The sequence below is a fragment of the Anomaloglossus baeobatrachus genome, chromosome 12 (assembly GCF_048569485.1).
Source record: "Anomaloglossus baeobatrachus isolate aAnoBae1 chromosome 12, aAnoBae1.hap1, whole genome shotgun sequence".
Taxonomy (NCBI): Eukaryota; Metazoa; Chordata; class Amphibia; order Anura; family Aromobatidae; genus Anomaloglossus; species Anomaloglossus baeobatrachus.
In genome coordinates this window covers 144,481,963-144,506,782 of record NC_134364.1, presented here as the reverse complement: position 1 = coordinate 144,506,782, position 24,820 = coordinate 144,481,963, and the positions used below count along the sequence as shown (strand labels likewise).

At 52.1% G+C, this 24,820-nt stretch overlaps 1 protein-coding gene across 1 annotated transcript in view; it reads right to left on the bottom strand.

Annotated features, from left to right (window-relative positions):
* The window catches only part of LOC142257827 (immunoglobulin superfamily member 11-like), a 107,060-nt gene that overhangs the window by 50,701 nt on the left and 31,539 nt on the right, over positions 1-24,820 (bottom strand). The window contains exons 4-5 of the mRNA XM_075330063.1: positions 12,260-12,415; positions 11,810-11,929 (exon numbers count right to left, since the gene is read on the bottom strand). Coding sequence (XP_075186178.1) covers positions 11,810-11,929; positions 12,260-12,415 — 276 coding nt within the window. The remainder of the gene's footprint in view (positions 1-11,809; positions 11,930-12,259; positions 12,416-24,820) is intronic.

Here is a 24,820-nt window from a genome sequence, read left to right as displayed (position 1 = left end):
CAAGGCCCTGCAAACATCAACTGGTGGCGCTCCTGACGCGGCCCCTTGGCCGCTTGAAACCGCTCCCGTCTCAGTGGCACCCCCTCCCTTGGCTCTACCGACACCTGCTACTCCCGTCGGGACAATAGAAGCGCTGGCCTCGCAGATCCAACGTATGAATGAAGATCTTACTCGGATCCTCGCCGCACTCCAGCTCCCGACGAGAGTCAAGCCCCAGGAGAAGATTCAGCTCGCTGACAGCCCGGAGCACGTCCCGTGGATACAGCGAAGGAAGAACACCGACCTGCGGTATGGGCCACCCGTCTGCTACAGGTGCAACAAGCCTGGCCATTACTCTAGGCAATGTCCGTTAAACGAGCAACCCCTGAGGCCAAGGGCCAATCCTCAGGAGTAGACCCGCATGGCCCGGCTGACTGGAAAGACCGGTTTGTGGGAGGCCGCCCCATCATCCTCCTGGTGGTGGACGGCGTCCCGACTATGGCCCTGCTGGACATTGGATCGCAGGTAACCACTGTGCCTTATTCATTGTACCAACGATATTGGGCCGATAGTGAACTCGTCCCTCCCGATGATAGCATGACCGTTATTGTGGCCAATGGGCTCCCTACGACCCAAGTTGGACTCAGGGATGTGACCCTGACTGTGGGACAGACCCAGCTGAAACGCCAAGGGATGATTGTGGTGCTGAATGAGTCCAGTGACTGTAACCCAAAAGAGGTCCTCGGGACCAATGTGATTAAGCACTGTATGGGAGATGTGTTGAGCTTGCTGAAGCAACTGTCTGCCACTGCAGGAGGGGGTCGCCAGAGGGCCCTACAGCGTGAGATCCGGTCCCTCCTGCACCAGCAGCAAGTGAGCACTGGCCCACGGTAATGGTAGCCAGAGGGGTGATTGACGTCAAAAAGGGGAGAGTGCCTGTGAGAGTGCTGAATTGCGGGGAGGAGGAGGTTAGGCTCCCCCGCTACGCCACCATAGCTAAGCTGTTTACCCTCGACCCCCAAGCCATCCATGAGACCACCACCACTACCTCTACACCCGACATGAGTAGTGACACTCCATCTCCGCCACTACAGGAGTGGTGCCGAGAGCTACATGTCGGCACTGAATCTACCCCGGTACACCACAAAGACGGGGTATACAGGGTAGTACAGGAGTATGGGCAGGTTTTTAGCAAGCACCCGCTAGATTTTGGGAGGATTAAAGGGGTTCAGCATTATATCCCCACAGGCACGCATGCACCTATCAAAGAGAGGTATAGGCCAATTCCACCAGCACACTATCAATGCGCCAAAGACATGCTGAGGAACATGAAGGAAGCAGGGGTCATCCGGGATCGTTGTAGTCCCTGCGCAGCTCCGTTGGTGCTGGTAAAGAAGAAAGACGGTACCATGAGGATGTGTGTGGATTACTGGAAGATCAATCAGATAACGCATAAAGATGCCTACCCTCTCCCTCGCATTGAAGAGTCGCTGGCTGCATTAAAAACTGCTAATTATTTCTCCACCCTTGACCTTACCAGCGAATACTGGCAGGTGGCGGTCGCACCAGAAGAACGCGAGAAGACCGCATTTGCTACCCCCATGGGACTCTGCGAGTTCAACAGTATGCCGTTCAGGCTGTGCAATGCACCGGGGACCTTCCAACGGCTCATGAAGTGCTGCTTGGGGCATCTCAACTTCGAGACTGTCCTATTGTATCTGGACGATGTGATCGTGTACTCCAAAACGTATGTGTCACGCTCCCCGGGCCCCGACGCCGTTCCCCACTCTCCGCTCCGGTCCCCGGGTCCCCTGCCTCCAGCCACACGTCCTCCTTGGCACCCTCCAGGCTCCCGGGCTCCCGTTCCCGGCACTCCTCTGCGACCCAGGACACCCTGTCTGTCTCCCCTGCATCCTCGGCACCGCTCCCTGCTCTGGCCTCCGGCACCCGGGCATCACGCATGCGCATTAGGGCGCGCGCGCGGTCACTGACCTCCTCTTAAAGACCCAGTAATCCTAAACAGGATATTGCATCAGTCAGGGTCAGATATATTAGGAGCTTCCTGCCTCTAGGGCGTCGCCTGTTCTACGAGTTCTGTAGCTAGGAGTTCAGGTCCCCTTTGCTGTGCCTCGTTCTCACTTTATGTCTTCCACAGAACCAGTTCTACCAAGCAAATCTGGTCCTGACCATAACCTGTCCGAGTGGTCCTACGGGGACTGTCAGCTGAGACGCCACCATCTTCTGCAGTCTGAACCTGCCTTCTACCCTCGGCTTCACCTGGTGACCTCAGCCTCCTCTACCGGTTGGACTCTGCTCACGTCTGACGTCTCTACCTGCCACCGGTACCCGAGCACCGTCATCACACCTGGCACCAGGAACTCTTTGTCCCCAGGGACTTCCTCATTCCAGCTTCCGGAAAGGACTCTGACCTTATCCCGCTTAGTGCTCCGGCAACCGTGCACCTAGGCCCTCTGGTGGGGTGACCGGACAGTCCCTGTATAGGGGTTAGCTCTGTGTTGCTTCACTGGGGGAGTCCGGTGCACGGCCCAGAGGATCCACCACCCAGGCGTAACAGATAGAACGGGCCATGGATCCCGCCGAAGCTTTAGCGGCTCAGTTGGCCGGATTGTAGCAGGAGCTGGTCCGTCAACGTGAAACCCAATCCCGTATGCTGGCCTTCATGACGTCAGTAGACACCCGCCTGAACACGCTGCAAGCAACCGCCACGTCCCTATCAACCCCAGCCACGTCCACGACCTCCGCAGGAGCCGCCACTGAGACCTCAAGACTCTGACTGGCTTCTCCGCCCCGGTACGCCGCGGATCCCAAGACCTGCAGGGGGTTCTTGAACCAGTGCTCTCTCCACTTCAAACTGCTGCCGCGCCTCTTCGCTTCTGACCAGGCCAAGGTAGCCTTCATAATGTCCCACCTGGAGGGCGAGGCACTGGCGTGGATGAATCCCTTGTGGGAGAAGGAAGATCTCGTAACCAACAACATCCGTGACTTACTGCATGCCTTCCGGGCCACCTTTGACGAACCAGGACGCGCCTCCGCGTCGGCTGCCTCGCTACTCAGGCTACGCCAAGGGACTTCGACAGTGGGACAGTATGCCATCCGGTTTCGCACCCTAGCCTCTGAACTAGGGTGGAACAACGAAGCCCTGACTGCAGCCTTCTGGGAGGGGCTTACCGGTCATATTAAGGACGAGCTGGCTGGTCGCGATGTGCCCCCCGCCTTGGATGCTCTGATCACCCTCGCAACCCGGATAGACCTCCGCTTTCAGGAACGCTCCAAAGAGATGTCCCGTGAGAAACGCCCAGTAAGGCATCCTGCTTCTTCTCTGAAGTCTACCGCTTCTTCGCCTGCGCTCTCTGGCTCCTCCACTCATGAGCCCATGCAAGTTGACCGGCTGCGGTCATCCGAGCAACGCCGAGCGGAACGACTCACCAAGGGCCTCTGCTTCTACTGCGGAGACGGTGCACACTTGGTGCGTGTCTGTCCAGAGAAACCGGGAAACCCCAAAGCCTAGGGTTGGTAGGAGAGGCCACCCTAGGTACCGGGAAGCTCTCAGACCCCGTTACATGGACTGTTCAGGTGACAAAAGAGGAGACTCGCTTCACGGCAGAGGCATATCTCGATTCTGGGGCAGCAGGCAACTTCATCCAACAGGCCACGGTAGACCAGTACCAGGTACCTGTCACCCCGCTGAAGACACCCCTTGTGATAGACTCTGTGGATGGGGAACCCCTTTCTGACACCGTCCTATTTGTCACCAAACCTGTGAAACTGCGTATCGGTGCGCTACACACCGAAGACATTGCCTTCTATGTTCTTCCACGCATGTCTCATCCGCTTTTGCTGGGATTACCCTGGTTACGGACACATGAACCCACGGTCAGCTGGCGTACTGGAGAAATCATCCGCTGGGGCCCATCTTGTCATGAGAACTGCCTCCAGTCAGTCCAGCCCGTCCGTCGTCCTCCGGCCCCGGAATCCCTACCTGGCCTGCCGCCCGCCTACTTGTCCTTCGCGGATGTGTTCGATAAAAAGGAGTCGGAGGTCTTACCTCCAAATCGACCCTACGACTGTGCCATCGACCTCCTACCAGGAACCACTCCCCCTCGGGGACGGATATACCCTTTGTCCCCTGCGGAGACACGGGCCATGTCTGACTACATCACCGAGAACCTGGCACGGGGATTTATTCGAAGATCCTCCTCCCCGGCTGGAGCGGGCTTCTTCTTCGTCAAGAAAAAGGAAGGCGACTTACGGCCCTGCATCGACTACCGGGGCCTGAACCAGATCACCGTGAAGAACAAATATCCCCTGCCTCTGATACCTGAACTCTTCGATCGACTCAGAGGGGCCCATATCTTCACCAAATTAGATCTCCGTGGAGCCTACAACCTGGTCCGCATTCGCTCCGGGGACGAGTGGAAGACCGCCTTCAACACCCGGGATGGGCACTATGAGTATTGTGTGATGCCCTTTGGACTTTGCAACGCTCCGGCTGTCTTCCAGGAGCTGGTGAACGACGTGTTCAGGGACCTTCTCTACATCTGTGTAGTCGTATACCTGGACGACATGTTAGTCTATTCACTGGATCTCCAGACCCACAGAGAAAACGTGCAACTTGTGTTAAAGAGGCTGAGGGAGAACCGCCTATACGCCAAATACGAGTAGTGTGTGTTCGACCAATCGTCTCTTCCCTTTCTGGGCTACGTGATATCCGACACTGGTCTACAGATGGACCCTAAGAAGGTCTCTGCTATCCTCGACTGGCCTCCTCCTTCTGGACTGAAAGCCATTCAACGCTTCCTCGGCTTTGCTAACTACTACCGGCAGTTCATCCCTCACTTCTCGGCTCTAACAGCGCCTCTCTCCGCCTTGACCAAGAAGGGGGCCAACCCAAAGGTCTGGTCACCGGAGACCGATGCCGCCTTCTGCTCCCTGAAGCGGTCCTTTGCCTCCTCTCCTGTTCTTCATCGACCAGAGTTGAACCGTCAATTCACCCTGGAGGTGGATGCCTCCTCCGCTGGGGCCGGGGCCGTGCTTCTGCAGAAGTCCTCCACCGGGAAGTTGGTCACCTGCGGATTCTACTCCAAGACCTTCTCGGCGCCTGAACGTAATTACACCATAGGTGATCGAGAGCTCCTGGCCGTCAAAATGGCGTTGGAGGAATGGCGCTATCTCTTAGAGGGAGCAGTTTACCCGGTGATCATTTACACTGATCACAAGAACTTGGAATACCTGCGGTCTGCTCAAAGACTGAACCCACGACAAGCCCGGTGGTCTCTGTTCTTTGCCCGGTTTGACTTTCAGCTCCACTTCCGGTCCGCGGACAAGAATGTGCGGGCGGATGCCCTATCCCGGTCCTTCGTCCCGGTGGAGCAAGAGGAAGAACCTACCCAGCCCATTGTCTGCCCGAGTAAGATCCTCCCGGTGGCCCCCGTCTCTCTTGCCTCTATTCCCCCCGGGAAGACCTACGTCATGGAGACAGACAGACTCAAGGTCCTCCAATGGGGACATTCCTCGAAAGTGGCCGGACACGCCGGTCAGAAGAAAACCTGGGACGCTATCGTCCGCCACTATTGGTGGCCATCCCTTCGTAAGGATGTCACCACCTTTGTTTCTGCCTGTTCCTCCTGTGCCCGGAACAAGACGCCTAAGCACCTGCCCTATGGTCGTCTTCTGCCTCTACCGATCCCTTCAGTTCCGTGGCAACACATTGCCATGGACTTCGTCACGGACTTGCCCTTGTCCTCCGGCCATACGGTCATCTGGGTCGTGGTGGATCGATTTTCAAAAATGGCTCATTTCGTTCCTATGGCCGGATTGCCCTCTGCTCAAGAGCTCGCTGACGCCTACATACAGCACATCTTCCGCTTGCACGGCTTTCCTGCACATATCGTGTCCGACAGAGGAACCCAGTTCACATCACGCTTCTGGAGAGCCCTCTGCCAACATCTGGGGGTGTCTCTGGACTTCTCCTCTGCCTACCACCCTCAGTCAAACGGCCAAGTGGAACGCGTCAACCAGATCATGACCTCCTTCCTACGCCACTATGTCAATGTACATCAGGACAACTGGTCTACGCTTCTTCCTTGGGCTGAGTTCTCACATACCCACCGGGTCAGCGAGTCCACCTCCAGCTCCCCCTTCCATGTTGTCTATGGTCTCCAGCCTTCCGTGCCGTTGCCTGTATTTCCTGCTTCCGATGTACCTGCTGCAGACATCCTAGCCAGAGACTTCTCCACTATATGGTCCTCTGTCAAGACCTCCCTGGGACACGCTGCTGCACGGATGAAAATGCACGCTGACAAAAGACGCCTTGACCCTCCTCGCTTCTCTCCCGGGGACTTGGTCTGGCTTGCCTCCAAGTACGTCCGACTCAAGATACCGTCGTACAAGCTGGGTCCGCGGTACATCGGTCCCTTCAAGGTCATCAGGAAGATTAATGAGGTGTCCTATAAGCTGCAGCTTCCAACCACTATGCGGATACCCAACTCCTTCCACGTTTCCTTGCTGAAACCTGTGGTCCTTGGTCCTTTCTCCGCTGACACCGGTATTCATCCTGCACCCATTGCTGAGGATGACATCTATGCGGTAAGAGATATTGTGGCCATGAAGACAGTCAGGGGTAGGCAGTACTTCCTGGTCGACTGGGCGGGTTACGGTCCCGAAGACAGGTCCTGGGAACCTCGGGAGAATGTGGGTACTCCTCTGATTCGTGCCTTCTTGTCCCGGTTGCGGGGAGAGGGGCGTGGGGGGGGTACTGTCACGCTCCCCGGGCCCCGACGCCGTTCCCCACTCACCGCTCCGGTCCCCGGGTTCCCTGCCTCCAGCCACACGTCCTCTTCGGCACCCTCCAGGCTCCCGGGCTCCCGGCGCTCCTCTGCGACCCAGGACACCCTGTCTGTCTCCCCTGCATCCTCGGCACTGCTCCCTGCTCTGGCCTCCGGCACCCGGGCATCACGCATGCGCATTAGGGCACGCGCGCGGTCACTGACCTCCTCTTAAAGACCCAGTACTCCTAAACAGGATTTTCCATCAGTCAGGGTCAGGTATATTAGGAGCTTCCTGCCTCTAGGGCGTCGCCTGTTCTACGAGTTCTGTAGCTAGGAGTTCAGGTCCCCTTTGCTGTGCCTCGTTCTCGCTTTATGTCTTCCACAGAACCAGTTCTACCAAGCAAACCTGGTCCTGACCATAACCTGTCCGAGTGGTCCTACGGGGACTGTCAGCTGAGACGCCACCATCTTCTGCAGTCTGAACCTGCCTTCTACCCTCGGCTTCACCTGGTGACCTCAGCCTCCTCTACCGGTTGGACTCTGCTCACGTCTGACGTCTCTACCTGCCACCGGTACCCGGGCACCGTCATCACACCTGGCACCAGGAACTCTTTGTCCCCAGGGACTTCCTCATTCCAGCTTCCGGAAAGGACTCTGACCTTATCCCGCTTAGTGCTCCGGCAACCGTGCACCTAGGCCCTCTGGTGGGGTGACCGGACAGTCCCTGTATAGGGGTTAGCTCTGTGTTGCTTCGCTGGGGGAGTCCGGTGCACGGCCCAGAGGATCCACCACCCGGGCGTAACAGTATGAGGCCCACCTGGAGCACCTGGCCGAAGTGTTCGCAGCCCTCTCCAAGTACGGGATGAAGTTGCAACTGTCCAAGTGCCATCTGCTGAAACCCAAAGTGCAATACCTCGGACATGTGTTGAGCGCCGAAGGCATAACCCCGGATCCGGAGAAGATTGCTGACATCTAGAGCTGGCCACGACCGACCACGGTGAGAGAAGTCAAACAGTTCCTGGGCCTGGTGGGCTACTACCGCCGTTTCATCAAGGGGTACACAAAGATGGCCACGCCCATGCAAGACCTCCTCGTGGGACAGACCAAGAATGGGAGAGCCCCCGGCCCTCCGTTTGTCTGGAGTGAGAAACATGAGGAGTCCCTCCACCAGTTGAAGTCAGCCTTGACGGGCGAAGAAATCCTGGCCTACCCGGACTACGGTCTCCCGTTCGTCCTCTATACCGACGCCAGTAATGTGGGCCTGGGCGCGGTCCTGTCCCAGGTGCAGGATGGGAAGGAAAGGGTGATCGCCTACGCTAGCCTAAGCTTCGGCCGACGGAACGGAACCCCGAAAATTACAGTTCCTTCAAGCTGGAGTTCTTAGCCCTTGTGTGGGCAATAACTGAAAGGTTCAAGCATTACCTTGCAGCGGCGAAGTTTACTGCCTACACGGACTACAATCCATTGACACATCTAAACACGGCCAAGCTGGGTGCCCTGGAGCAGCGGTGGATGGCTCGACTGTCCAACTTCGATTTCACTATCAAGTACAGGGCCGGCTGCAAGAACACCAATGCAGATGCGCTGTCCCGAATGCCGCACTTACCTGATGACGGTGTGGAGAACGACGACCTTGAAGAAATTGAGCTACCCGCCTTCCATCGGCCCCAGGATGAGAAGCCCTGCGTTAACCAACAGCAGGTGAACCTTGACCTGCTGCCCGGTCAGGGGTGGAAGGAAGCCCAGAATCAGGAACCTGCGGTCCAGCTGGTTAAAGCCATGATCGCGCAGGGCTCCTCCCGGATGGATCCCGCGGCCCCCTTAGAAGCCCAAAGGTTGTGGAAGGAGAGAAACCGGCTGCACCTGCATCAGGGGATGAAGCTGTGCCGGGAAATGATCAATCCAAAGACCCATGAGAAGGTTCGCCAAGTGGTGGTTCCCCAAGCTAGTGTACCCAGGGTCCTGAAGGCCTACCACGATGGAGCAGGACACTTCGGTTGGAAGAAACTGGAGATGTTGTTGAGAGAGCGGTTCTACTGGAGTGGGATGCAGGAGTCTGTGGAGGCCTGGTGTCGAGACTGTGACCCCTGCACCCTGAGAAGGCGAGATGAGGCCAGCCAGAAGGCCCCCTACAGCCGATCATCACCCACCAGCAATTGGAGTTGGTTGCCCTGGACCACGTCAAGCTCACGCCCAGCCGAAGTGGGTACACATATGCCCTGACCATCGTGGACCATTACTACAGGTTCATGGTGGTTGTCCCAGTTAATGATCTGATGGGCCTTACCGCAGCTAGAGCCTTCCAGGCATACTTCTGTCGACCGCACGGCTACCCGGAAAGGGTGTTTACAGACCAGGGCTCGGCATTTGAAGCGGAGGTGTTCCAGGAGTTCTGTCACTTGTATGGGTGTAAGAAGATCCGGACTACGCCATGCCATGCCCAGACTAATGGGATGTGTGAGAAAATGAATCACCTGGTCCTGAACCTCCTGAAGACGCTAGCGCTGGAGGAAGGAACCTGTGGCCCAAGAAGTTGCCTGACCTGGTGGATATGTACAATAACATCCCCTGCAGTTCCACCAAGTGCACGCCGGCATATCTAATGAGAGCCCGACCGGGGCGGCTGCCCGTAGACCTGGAGATGGACATAGAAGCACCCGAAGCTCTCTCCTCCACTAACCACTAGGATGCCAAGCGACAGACGCAGTATCGACAGATCCAAGAAAATGTGGAAAGGAATCTGCGCCAGAGCCGAGAAAAACAAGAGCAGCGCTTCAACAGGCAGGCTCCGGCTGCCCCCTTTGTACCTGGGGATGTGGTGCTAAAGCGCAAGAGAAGGACACATAAGCTCGACGACCAGTGGGAGAGGACCCCCTATGTCGTACAACCCACTGAATGGGAAAATGAAAAGACTTATCTGATCAGTCGCGACCAGGGGAAGACCACGGCTACCATTTCCACGGACCACCTGAAGAGATGCCCAGACCCCCTAAGGCTGGTAGATGGGACTCCAGCTTCCGTGCCAAATGGGGAAAAGAAGAAGGAAGTGATTCACACCGTAATGGGCGACTTTCCAGCAGACTGGCCTATGCAGAATGGCGTGGTGATTGTTCCCGTGATAACGTTTCCACAACCCGTGGAAGAAAGAGAGACGGAGACATCCACCAGCAAGCCAACCGAACCAGTGCCCAGGGATGCACCTATGCTATGCAACCGAACCGGGGAGCTAACTCAATACCGGAGCACCAGGCAGGGTACTCAGACCCCGACTAGGCTATATGCCACCACCATAGTCGAATTACCTGATTGCAGTCTGGACCTCAGGGGTTCATTCCCACCAAAGTCCCATTTGAAGGCAATAGCCAAACCCGTCCGGATAGTAGCCACCGCCAGAGGCCAGAGATCCAAGGGCCAGTGTCTGCGGGCAACAGGGGCTCCTACGACACATACACGCCGAGGAGCGGACCACCAGTGCCCAGGCACAGTGGTCACACTACAAACACAGGTGCAGGAGAAATGCGGACATTGCCAACCCGACTTGGAAGCTGCAGCCGGCTGCAGGCCCCGTCCATCCCTCCGTTTGGTTTAACAGTGACTCTGTGTGGTTTAATCGTGAGTACAACAGTGCCATCAGGCACCACACCGCACTGCACCGCAACACTGCACCCTGCACCCCTGCCCACAGCCCGACCAAGCCCCGGGACCAACATCCCCTACCCACGGAGCGGTCAACACCTAGCTGCGCCACTACACCGCTCCCGGGAGTTCCCGTACCTTCACCGCAGTGGTGGTGTACACCATCACCACAACCCGTGGGTGGCGTCACGAACAATCATCCCAAAACCAAACACCCGCATTCCCCGTGTGTAACGCCAACCCCCTTGCAGAGCGACGTGACCCCCGGGTCCGTGAGAGGCTCGAGCCATCACCCGTAGAACGCGAGCACGGATTTGAGCGGCTCGGCGCCCGCAGCTGAGGCCGCTGGGCGGTACAGACGTAAAGTACAATGATTATATCTCTCTATTTAAGAAAAAACAGATCTGGGGAATTGTGGGTAGGGACAGGAAGAGAGGTGGATAGGAGGCTTTTAGCTTCAGTTTAGACCATGCTGATTTACTGTTATGCTGTATGCTGCAGAGATGCAGAAGAATAAAGTACAGTTAGAATTTACTCTTGTGGATTCCTTATACCGTGTGGACATTACACCAACCACAGACTTTCTATAGCTTTCTAGTAGGGCCATTAGTGGCCACTCCAAAATCTTCCAAGACTTCTTCTGAGAGAAAAGGGTACTTTACACGCTGCGATATCGGTACCGATATAGCTAGCGAGCGTACCCGCCTCCGTCAGTTGTGCGTCACGGGCAAATCGTTGCCCGTGGCGCACAACATCGCTAACACCCATCACACGGACTTACCTTCCCTGCAACGTCCCTCTGGCCGGCGATCCTCCTCCTTTCTAAGGGGGCGGTTCGTGCGGCGTCACAGCCACGTCACACGGCAGCTGTCCAATAGTAGAGGAGGGGCGGAGATGAGCGGCCGGAACATGCCGCCTACCTCCTTCCTTCCTTGCCGATGGACGCAGGTAAGGAGATGTTCCTCGTTCCTGCGGTGTCACACATAGCGATGTGTGCTGCCGCAGGAACGACGAACAACATCGTACCTGCAGCAGCAACGATATTAAGGAAATGAACAACGTGTCAACGAACGATTTTTCACGTTTTTGCGCTCGTTGATCGTCGTTCATTGGTGTCACACATGCGATGTCACTAACGGCGCCGGATGTGCGTCACTAACGTAACCTCGACGATATACCCCACCCTTAAGCCTTGGTGGACTACGAGGTTCACTGGGATCATGTCTTCTTGGAAGATCTAACGGTGCCTGAGAGAAGGTGTGGGGTCTTCTCATAAGAATTCCTGACACTTGTTATATTAGTTGTGTTTGGCTACGTACATAGAAAGAGTAGAAGGATTCTCAATGTGATTGATAAACGGAATTTACACTAGTGATTGTAAGCGTCCACTCTGCATGAATACACACCGACACGTATGTGCATCTCCACAGCACATGTGGTGGATCCCAGCTGGTTACTGACGGTACAGCGGTAGAGGCCTGAAGTCTCTGATGAGATGTTCTTCAGAGTAGTGAAGGCGTGATAATCTGTAGAGACAATAATATGGTCAGCCTTACCCACATCATTGCACCTTGTCCTGGACAGCAGTCCGCCAAAGAATGGGTTCAAGGAACAACTCAAAAAGTGCATGGAAACTGCACAAATGACAGCAGCTCACAGGAGACACAGCTGCGATAGCTACATGTGGTGCTTACATAGGTGGCTACACAAAGTGATGGTCAAATGTACTAGCAACAAGTGATGGATACATGTGACATTGCCATATGGTGATCACACACAGTATATTACAGCTCGGTGCAGGCATAGATGTCAAGCAGGCAGCACGTTGCTCTGGATGACGCATCCATTACCCTCACCTTCCTGGGTGCTGATCAGATGCTGAATACCAGGTGACATTTTCTCCCAACGTATGATTGGTGTCGGGATCCCTTCCTTCACTGCACATTGCAGCCGGATGCTTCCTCCTTCTTGTCCATGGCTGTCACTTGAGCAGTCAGGAATCGACGGTGGAACTGTACATACAAAAAGGGCAAAAGGACCAGTGCACACGTTTCTTGTTACAGATTTACTACCCACTAAAGCCTCCTAACAAGGGTTCCTCAAACCTCTACTCTCATAATAACATCCCAGCTGCAAATTCTCAGAGCACACTACTTGTAGTTTTGCAAAAGCTGAAGAAACTCAGCAAAGAAACATTTATCTCCACACCTAAATATGAGTAACGACTCACCTCTAAATAGGACAACCATACAACAGCAAGAAATTCCTGACTCCACAATCAAGCTACTCCAATCCCTCCATCCTCTCTAGGAGCTTCAGTAGAACTTCCCCAATATAATATACCCACCACTCAGAATGGGGTCCTCACAGTACATTCCACCCTCACACATTATGATGTCCCCACAATACATTCCCCCACAGACATTATGATATCCCCACAGTACATTCTCCCCACACACAGTATAATGTCCCCACAGTACATTCTCCCAAAACACAGTATGATGTCCACACAGCACATTCCCCCAACACACAGTATGATGTCCCCACAGTACATTCCCCCCACACACAGTGTGATGCCCCACAGCACATTCTTCCCACACACAGTATGATGTCCTCACAGTACACTCCTCCACATGCAGTATGATGTCTTCACAGTATATTCCCCCACATGTGTGATGCCCTGGCCGGGCCAGGTAGTCACAGATAGGGGACTGGTGTAGTGCGGGGCCCTATCAAGGTGACAGCAGCCAAACATTTTAAAACCTAGTCACCCCCCTCAGTGCTTGATGGACACACCAGGGGGCGGAGCCAGGTGGTTGGACACGCCCACCGATGAGTTCGGATGGCCTGAGGCGGGAAAAGACAGTAGATCAGATTGAGAGTTCAGTAGAGGAGGTCAGGCCTGTGTGACAGGCCTGTAGCAGACTGACAGGTGCCAGGGTAGGAGCCCGGGCACCTTTGGCTAGGAGGCAGATGGAGGCTTCTGCCTGCAGGAGCCGGGAAGACGGCTCGGTGGAACCGTGGTGGATCGGGACAGGGTAGTGGCCTGCCGGTACCGACCCGGGGAACGGACTCGGAAACCGGAGCACAAAGGGGGGTACTCAGACCCTGAAGCTAGGTCCAGAAGCTACTGGGGGCTAACTAATTAATTGACTGCAGCCAGGACTATAGGTCCTGTCCCACCCAAAGTCCCGACTGAAGGCAACAGCCCAACGAGGGGGATAGAAAGCCACCGCCACGGCAGAGAGATCCCACGGGCCAGCGTCTGCGGGCAAAGGGCTCCTCAGGCAACCACAAGCTGGGGAGCGGACTCCTGAAGTTGCAAGCGCAGGTAGTCCACCATCACAAAATAGGTGCAGGAGAAATGCAGAGACCACCAACCGGGTGGGGGACCAGACTGCAGCCGGCTGCGGGCACCGACCACCATCACCTTGGTTTACCATAGACTCGTGTGTTTACTAATAGTGAGTACATGAGTGCCCTCCGGCCGCCCATCTCCCTGCACCGCCCAACTTCCCCAACGGGTCCCGGGGCCACCATCCCTACCCACGGAGGGGTTAATAACTTGCTGAGCAACATCTCCCCCGGGTGCCCTGTAACTGCAGCGGTGGTGTCCACCTTCACCACATCTCATGGGTGGCGTCACAAACTTAAACACGGCTCCGGCCGTACACCTACGTCCCCATACCGCCATCCATTTTTAGATTGGAGTGACCGTGGGACCCCCGGGCCCGGAGACCCTCGAGCCATCCACTGAAGGTCCGGACCCGAGCGTCTCGGCTGCCGCCGAGCACGGGGCGTCGCACCCCAATTTCCTGGAGTCAATAAACAGGATACTTACCCATCCACTTACCTTGTGGAAGAGCGACTTGAAGTGAAGTCAGCGGTGATCCGTTGTAAAGTTTTCAAAATCCGCCATCTTGCTGCCATCTTTTGGCGCGAAGATTCCCGCCAGAGTCTTCTTCCCCGCGAAAAGAGCACGTAAGCTGAAGCCCCGCCCCCTGGGAACACGGCCGGAAAGCAGACCCGGAAGTCGAAAAACGAAACTTACCAGCCGGAGAGAGAAGTGCCGCAAAAAGACCAAGGGAGGGCGGGTGAAGATTCTGTGACATGTGACCGAGCAGATAAAAGGCAGGGACTCCAGGACCCCGCCGCCCTTCTGGTTCCTGGACCCCAAGAGCGCGACATGGCTGACCCATCTAGCAAGCCCGTAGCCCCGGAGTCCGCGCCCGGAACAGCGGCGTGGGTCGAAGCTGATGTGCCGCCGCATACAGGTCCAGGCGCACTTCCTGATGGAACGGTGGATGGCCAAGATGGAGGAGTTGGCCGCGGCCGTGCGAGCATGCGAAGTGGAGGCAACCATAGAGGAGCGGGTAAGCGACCCACGCCCCTATGTCCCCGAGGGACCGGCCAATGCGGCTGAGGGACCCAGTCTGTCCCTGCCCTCTATATTGTTTCCCTCGCCACCCGTACCGGTTTCCGCTGCTTCCCCACTCGGTCCGCTGCCACTAACACGGCAGTGGAGCCCATTCCACCAGCCCGCGAGGACCCGCCTGCAGAGGCCGCCGGCGGTCAGCCCGTCGCCACACCGACACCGTCCCCGAAGAGGATTCATCTCCGGCGGATGCCCGGCCCCGGTGTGGACCCATCGGTCTGGGAAGTGACCGCGCCCCAGTTGACCTACGCCCCGGCAGTCCGCCTGGCCAAGATGGAGGTGGCCGTTGACCGGAAGCCAGCCCAGCGTTTAAAGCTGTCCTCTCCCAGGTTTCAAGCCTCGGCTGGGGCGTTGCGGGGTTGCCGCTGGGAGGTAGGCGAGCAGGCCACGACACAGCGGGTTCCCCAATGCAGAAGGTGCCAGTCGTAGCCAGCACAGGGGAGCTCCGGCTGGGCCTGACCCCCGCGCAGAGTGGGCTGGAGCAGGAGGACGCTCCATATTGGGAGCGGCAGCAGCGCCAGCTGGGCCGGGAGATTGCGGCCCGGGAAAAGAGGAAGGCGGAGGTGCTGTCCCGTACCATCAGAGAGAAGGACAACCTCCGCAATGCCACCTTTCGGGTGCGGGGCCCGACGCATGAAGGCCAGATCCGGCATTTCGACCCCCTACATGGATGGAGGTTCATCTTCGAGCCGGACCTGGATGCGGAAATCTTTGTGTCCCGGAGGGACGTTTATCCCCATCTGCCGAACGGCCACCTGGACCGGGACCTGGAGCCTGGTGAGCTGGTTACGTACACCCGGCATTGCGGGGAAAGGGGATAGTTTTCCCTTGATGTGAAGAGGAGGGTGAGCCGCAGTGACCGGAGGCACACCCATTCCCCTCCCCCGCCATACAGTCCCCCGAGGATGAAGAGGAAAGTTGAATAGGGTAGTGGTTTTGGCTACCAGCTTTCCCGTCCCCATTGGGACTTTGTTGACTTCCCGTTTGCTTTTACCCCATTTAATAAAAAAAGACAAGGCTGAGAACTGGCAGGCCAACCCAAAAACTATTGGGCCTTGTAAATAGTCACTGGACCACCCTTTCACAGTCCTGCAGTCTCCGGAGAGGCTGGTTGGAGGAAGGGCCTGTGGAAAATTGTAGGCCGAGGTCCTGTCACCATGCAGACCGGTGACAACCCTCGGGGTCAGGGGTCCCCTGGACGTGGGGACTCTGAGAGACTGCCGGGTAAGGAACTTATTACCCGGCCTGTGTGGGCAACACCCGGACACAAACCTGTTTCCTGGACTGGGGAAAAGGGGTGCTGACCTGTTTTTAGAGGCAGCATCAAGGTTTAGGTTTGCTTGGGTGGGCAAAAATGAAAAGGACCCGTTCCCGTCCCGTTCCCGGTTAATAAAAATGTTATGCAACGTTTAAGTAACGTGCCTCCCGTAAGGGAAGAAAACCAAACATGCTTAAAGATTGTGCAAATGTTATTATGCTTGTAAATATGTTATTTTTATCTTTTTCCAGTTAAAGAAAAATAAACGGTGGTGGTCGGACAGCCCGCGGACAGTCTGTGGTTAACCAAGGGGGAGTGTGATGCCCTGGCCGGGCCAGGTAGTCACAGATAGGGCCCTGCACTACACCAGTCCCCTAACAAGGTGACAGCAGCCAAACATTTTAAAACCTAGTAACCCCCCTCAGTGCTTGATGAACACACCAGGGGGCGGAGCCAGGTGGTTGGACACGCCCACCGAGGAGTTCGGATGGCCTGAGGCGGGAAAAGACAGTAGATCAGTTTGAAAGTTAAGTGGAGGAGGTCAGGCCTATGTGACAGGCCTGTAGCAGACTGACAGGTGCCAGGGTAGGAGCCCGGGCACCTTTGGCTAGGAGGCAGATGGAGGCCTCTGGCTGCAGGAGCTGGGAAGACGGCTCGGTGGAACTGTGGTGGACCGGGACAGGGTAGTGGCCCGCCGGTACCGACCCGGGGAACCAACTCGGAAACCGGAGCCCAAAGGGGGGTACTCAGACCCTGAAGCTAGGTCCAGAGAGATCCCACGGGCCAGCGTCTGCGGGCAAAGGGCTCCTCAGGCAACCACAAGTCGGGGAGCGGACTCCTGAAGTTGCAAGCGCAGGTAGTCCACCATCACAAAATAGGTGCAGGAGAAAGGCAGAGACCACCAACAGGGTGGGGGACCAGACTGCAACTGGCTGCATGCACCGACCACCATCACCTTGGTTTACCAGAGACTCGTGTGTTTACTAATAGTGAGTACATCAGTGCCCTCCGGCCGCCCATCTCCCTGCACCGCCCAACTCCCCCAACGGGTCCCGGGGCCACCATCCCTACCCATGGAGGGGTTAACAACTTTCTGCGCAACATCTCCCCTGGGTGCCCCGTAACTGCAGAAGTGGTGTCCATCTTCACCACATCCCGTGGGTGGTGTCACGAACTTAAACACGGCTCCGGCAGTAGACCTACGTCCCCATACCGCCAACCCCTTTTAGATCGGAGTGACCGTGGGACCCCCGGGTCCGGAGACCCTCGAGCCACCCCCTGAAGGTCTGGGCCCGAGTGGCTCAGCTGCTGCCGAGCACGGGGCGGCACACATGCAGTATGATGTCCTCACAGTACATTCCCCCAACACTCAGTATAATCTCCTCACAGTACATTCCACTTACACATTGTATGATGTCCTCACAGTACATTCATCCCACAGACAGTATAATGTCCCCACAGTACATTCCTCCCACACAGTATAATGTCCCACAGTACATTCCTCCCACGCACAGCAAAATGTCCTCACAGTACATTCCCCCACATACAGTATAGTATCCTCACAGTACATTCCCACACATTGTAATCAAAAAATACATGGCTAAATTATGTTCAAAAAATGTATGTGTCCAAGAAAAAACACATACACATCAGAGTACAAATTCCATAAAATTCAATTTTTATTAAACATATATGTAAACACACAATTGTATAAAATTATGAAATTCATCAATCAAAAGGTATAAGGAGGACCTCTACCTAAAATCCACCCCCCACAACCGTATTTGTATGTGTCCGGATAATACAACCTCTCATAAGTATATGTTATTGTGAAGGGCAGACAGAATAAGTAAATCCCAGATCTTATTGTATAGTTACAGAGAGATCTGCTGCCACTAGTTTTTTATATATGCAGCTCCCAAATAGTCCAGGGTAAATGCCATATCCTGTAAGATCATTCAATCAATCTAAGCAACATGTTCAAGGCTTAAGGCCCCGTCACACTAAGCAACATCGCTAGCAACATCGCTGGTAACGAACAACTTTTGTGACGTTGCTAGCGATGTTGCTGTGTGTGACATCCAGCAACAACCTGGCCCCTGCTGTGAGGTCGTTGGTTGTTGCTGAATGTCCTGGGCCATTTTTTAGTTGTTGCTGTCCCGCTGTGAAGCACAGATCGCTGTGTGTGACAGCGAGACAGCAACAACTAATGTGCAGTGAGCAGGAGCCGGCTTCTGCTGAGGCTGGTAACTAATGTAAACATCGGGTAACCAAGAAGCCCTGTCCTTGGTTACCCGATATTTACCTTTGATACCAGCCTCCTCCGCTCTCACTGCCTGTGCTGCCGGCTCCTGCTCTGTGCACATGTAGCTGCAGCACACATCAGGCAATTAACCCGATGTGTGCTGTAACTAGGAGAGCAAGGAGCCAGCGCTCAGTGTGCGCTGCTCCCTGCTCTGTGCACATTTAGCTGCAGCACACATCGGGTTAATTAACCTGATGTGTGCTGTAACTAGGAGACTGGGGGCTGGTCACTGGTTGCTGGTGAGCTCACCAGCAACTCGTGTAGCCACGCTCCAGCGATCCCTGCCAGGTCAGGTTGCTGGTGGGATCGCTGGAGCGTCGCAGTGTGACAACTCACCAGCAACCTCCTAGCAACTTACCAGCGATCCCTATCGTTGTTGGGATCGCTGGTAAGTTGCTTAGTGTGACTGGACCTTTACCCATATTGTGGACAAAGATAGGAACACCGGACACAAAACAGTGGGGGGAAGGAATGCAGCTCCCAGTCCCGGACGCGTGTCACTATCGCTTCTTCAGCAGGATGGAGGCAGGGGCGGAAGTGTGTTTGTTCCCCAATTGTCCATGTTAAATACCCATGTGTTTATTAATTAAGCTCCAGGTGATGCGCGCGTGTCAGTGCGGCGCACGCGCGGTGAACAGCCTCCAGTATTCATGTAAAACCAACCACAGCACTCCAACCCCAATGCGCAGACTCAGGGAGAAATCTCCCAGTGACGTCACCGGGCATGCGCATTAGGTAAACGGAGGCCGTGAGGTGTCTACACCCAAGGAGAACTGTCAGAGAGCGCATGCTCAGACACACCCACATCATCAGGAGCTTTGCGGTGGCTAGACGCAACACAAGCCACATCACGAATCCGTTCAGAGCCACCCAATATATACTGACCAACAGGTACAAAATAAATCACTTTAAAAACAAGAGAACAAAACAGACACAATTAAAAATGAATCACAAAACAACAAACAAATCAACTACTCCTGACCTTCTATAAAAATGGGGCAAAGCTAAGTTTTTCATTTAGCCCATTTGGCGTCATTGTGCCCAGAGTGACAATCCAACGACACTCTACCTGTGCCAATTGCCTCTTCCAATCACCACATTGTAAAATGTCAATACCCTTCAGTTTCAACCCCGAGGCATCACAGCCATGAAATGTCTTGAAATGCCTCGGGATCGTCCTGAGGGTGGTGTCATCAACAACTTGCTTCGAGTTACGAATATCCCGAACATGCTCCCTTGTCCTTATCCAAAGCTGCCTGGATGTCAGTCCAACGTACAGCTTCGGGCAAGGACATGTTGCAAGATATATAACGAAGGAGCTTTTACAAGTTATATACTTCTGAATTTTAAAATACCTGCTGCCATCGGCCGATCGGAAGTCAACTCCCGAAATTAGATTATGATCTCTACAAGCCAGACAATCTCCACATGTAAAACAGCCTTTCCTCCTAGTTGGTTCATTTACAAGAAATGGATTAGTCACAGGTGCCACATAATGACTGTCAACCAGAATGTCCCTGAGATTTTTCCCATGTCGAGGTGTCATCAAGGGAATCTCAGAGACATTCTGGGCCAAGATCTTATCGGTCTTCAAAATCGCCCAATGTCTTTTCAGACAGGCTCTCATTTTGTCCCACTGGCAATTAAATGTAGATATAAATCTAATCTCATTACCTTTGTTTCTGTCTTTCCTTACATTGGCTGAATTGTATAGGAGCTGTTCTCTCAGAGTGTGTCTGGCTCTAAGATAACCCCTCTGTATGTCTCCTCCTCCTCTTTTCCCCTTCCCTCTTTAAAATAGGGGGAACTTTATAGTTTTTTGTGGGATGGAACTGTGTCCCTCGTGACTCCTTTGTGAATGATCCCCCTGACACAATTGTAAGATCAACCTTTATGCAGGAATTTGTATACGATTTTGATATACTATGTCTATTTAGCTTATGCGGCCTTTTTCCCATTGCAATTCTTATAGGGAAAGAATATATATATATGTTTTCTGTTTACTTTGTACCTGTTGGTCAGTATATATTGGGTGTCTCTGAACGGATTCGTGATGTGGCTTGTGTTGCGTCTAGCCACTGCAAAGCTCCTGATGATGTGGGCGTGTCTGAGCATGCGCTCTCTGACAGTTCTCCTTGGGTGTAGACACCTCACGGCCTCTGTTTACCTAATGCGCATGCCCGGTGACGTCACTGGGAGATTTCTCCCTGAGTCTGCGCATTGGGGTTGGAGTGCTGTGATTGGTTTTACATGAATACTGGAGGCTGTTCACCGCGCGTGCGCCGCACTGACACGCGCGCATCACCTGGAGCTTAATTAATAAACACATGGGTATTTAACATGGACAATTGGGGAACGAATGCTCTTCCGCCCCTGCCTCCATCCTGCTGAAGAAGCGATAGCGACACGCGTCCGGGACTGGGAGCTGCATTCCTTCCCCCCACTGTTTTGTGTCCGGTGTTCCTATCTTTGTCCACAATATGGGTAAGCCTTGAACATGTTGCTTAGATTGATTGAATGATCCTGCAGGATATGGCATTTACCCTGGACTATTTGGGAGCTGCATATATAAAAAACTAGTGGCAGCAGATCTCTCTGTAACTATACAATAAGATCTGGGATTTACTTATTCTGTCTGCCCTTCACAATAACATATACTTATGAGAGGTTGTATTATCCGGACACATACAAATACGGTTGTGGGGGGTGGATTTTAGGTAGAGGTCCTCCTTATACCTTTTGATTGATGAATTTCATAATTTTATACAATTGTGTGTTTACATATATGTTTAATAAAAATTGAATTTTGTGGGATTTGGACTCTGATGTGTATGTGTTTTTTCTTGGACACATACATTTTTTGAATATTGCTGATGGAGTTGTTCCAGTCACGAATCCATATATAAGGGAATTATAATAATTTGTCACTAAAATGATACAGAATTTTTCCCTTTGGTCTTTGATCTTGTTTATATGGCTAAATTATGTGTACACTGAGAAGAAAACTCCTTACATATTTTGGCATCCTTTACATTTTACGATTTCATCGATCTATTGATGTTATGAAAATGTATGAAATATATTGAACATTAAATTCTGATCCATGTTATATATAGTCTCATGTATTGCATAGTGATGGCGTGGTTTTTGTCATGTGATATTATGTCCCTTTTTATTCTCTAGTCCACCTATACCAATATGACCCCATTCCTTCAATTTTTTTAAATATATTTTTTTCACATTGACATTAACTATTTGGATATACTGTATTTTTATTGCTCAATAAAATTTACATTTTTTTGCATACATAATTGTGCCCTTTTTTCTTCTTTGTCCTCTTTGTTTACAAAATTCCCTACACAGTATAATGTCCCCACAGCACATTCCCCAACACACAGTATGATGACCCCACAGTACATTCTCCCCACACACAGTATGAAGTCCTCACAGTACATTCCGCCACACACAGTATAATGTCCTCACAGTACATTCCCCTTACACATTGTATAATGTCCCACAGGACATTCCCCCCACACACAGTATGATGTCCCCACAGTACATTCTCCCCACACACAGTACGAAGTCCTCACAGTACATTCCTCCACACACAGTATAATGTCCTCACAGTACATTCCCCCACACAGTACGATGTCCTCACAGTACATTCCCCCACACACAGTATAATGTTCCCAAAGTACATTCCCTACACACAGTATAATGTCCCAACAGTATATTCCCTACACACAGTATAATGTCCTCAAAGTACATTCGCCTTACACATTGTATGATCTCCTCACAATACATTCCCCCCACACAGTATAATGTCCCCATAGTACATTCCCCCCACACACACAGCAAAATGTCCCCACAGTACATTCCCCACACACACAGTATAATGTCCTCACAGTACATTCCCTCAAAACACAGTATAATGTCCTCACAGTATATTACCCCCAAACACAGTATAATGGCCTCACACTACATTCCTCCCCACACACATTATGATGTCCTCACAGTACATTCCCCCCACACACAGTATAATGTCCTTACAGTAAATTTCCCCTACACATTGTATGATATCCCCACAGTATATTCCACACACACACACACAAAGTATGATGTCCTCACCGTAAAGCCCCGCGACACACAGTATAATGTCCCCACAGTACATTCCCCCAGACACAGTCCAATGTACCCAAAGTACATTCCCTACACACACAGTATAATATCCTCACAGTACAGCCCTTATAGAATAAGGGGGCACATTTCCCCTATTGGGATCATCATCAGCAAAATTGGGAGTAATTCAAACTGAAGAAAAAGAGTTGCTGTATATAGGGATCAACCAATGCGATTTTGTTCAATTCAAAAAAATAATTTTATTGGTACAAAATGTATGCATACATAGAATCCACACAAGACAGTGAAAGGGTTAAAAACATTTAAAATATGAATACTCAACAAACACCCCAATACATAGTTCCATGTTAGGAACCTGACACCAAAATCCAGAATACAACTATACTAGATGTACCATACAATAATAAATCCAGGTTAGGATGCAGAACATATGTGTAATCCGTTACTGCAAACCATAAACCATATTGTACTTAAAAGTATAGCATTCTATCTGACACCACCATTGTTGAATACAATATATCAATTATAGACCACCAGCAGGACGAATGCTAAAAGATAAAACCTTTTATCAACCGATTTATGTACATATTGTCTGGTCCTCAAGAATTGTATCAAGTATGGTAGTGTGTGGCTTGACTCTGACCTGTTTATTTTCGCTGCCAGGTGACCACATATACTGTATGTGTTGCCGGCAATTTACTGCTAGTATAAGTTTACAACAATATACTTACATCTGGTGGACATCGAACTTGCTTTACAGTTGTTATTTCTCTTCATGACCAAACTTGCTTTGTGTTGTTTCTTATATATTCATAAGTGGGTATTTGGTTTAGATACTTTAATATAAAGACATTTTCATCTAATAAGTGTATAAGTGGGCTGGTTGTCTAGGATTTGTACGATGGATTGTGGCAGTATGCGCTGTGATACAGATCTGTGCATTTATGCTACCAGGTTTTTAGATATCTGTATTGCAGGCAATCTGTCGATAAAATGGTGCTATAAAGTTATATTTGCTTTCATCAGTAAATATTGAACTTGCTCCACAGGGTATTAGTGTTGAGCAAATACATTGGGATGTGTATGTGATGTACCCGGACAACCTGCGCTTTTCAACCCGAATCTGATCTACAGGTTGATCTAACTTTTACAATATGATTATTCTCTTCCTACCATGTTTAAAGTAATTTTCTGAGCCACCTCCCCCTGATGAAATGATCCTACAACTGAGATTGTGAAACGTATACGTCGGGGCTCTCTCCGGGGGTCCGCTCTGCTGTTTTTCAGGCCTGCATTGTGCACTTTCATGGGTATGTCTACCTAACTGGCTGGGCTCTTTATTTATTTATGTCTTTATATTCAATCTGACTGACCATTGGCATCCATTTCGCACCCTTTTGGTGGCTAAACCTGTATATTTTACTACAAGCTTTGACTTTGTTTGACTATGTTACTCTATCATTGCAGAGTTTGCCTCTTACCAGCACCTGTATTAAGCAATGTTTACTAGTGATATTTGGATCCTATTTTAGTTTTATATGCTGAATGTATCTCTGTTACCTCAGAGTACACACTCTTATCATGGTACTTATCTAGTGCTGGTTTTTATGACCTGTCTATGTGTAACAATTGTCAAAACTTCACATCATGCTCTATGTGTGTAGGATGCCTTGTCCATTTTATATGTACTAAATTCTGACCCAGCCTGTCAGTCATTTTTTCTATTTGTGCCCCATACGTATTTGTATCTTGTACATTCATCTTTTCCCTGCCGGCCTGTTTTGCTGCTGATCATTCTTTGCCAGTTGATCTCTATTAAACATATATTTGCACTTTACACTTTGTCCTCCAGTTTTTGTTCGATGCTTAGAGTGTGCTAAGACAGGTGCCATGTTTTGGCTATTCTGTTTATCTCTCATTTTTTGGTCATCTTGTATACTAATTTTCTGTGTATGTTTAAGTCCATCTTATATGCTTATTAGGTGGGATTACTTGCCAATATTGTGATATGAGGCAGTTTCCAAATGATACATACATACGCGCTGATCGGTCCTCCGTGGTAATTCATGTATTCATCGTTACCTGTTTACCTGCGTTGCTGGGACATGCGCATTGCTGACAGTCCACTGAGGGCTTGAGTTATTTTCAAAAAAACATTTATTCACTCTTGATAAACATTGTATTTTGGTGGGTAAATGTATGAGAATTGATTTACTACTACTCTAGTGTATGCGATTTCATTTGAGTAAGTGAATATTTCCACCGCCGATCTGTCACCA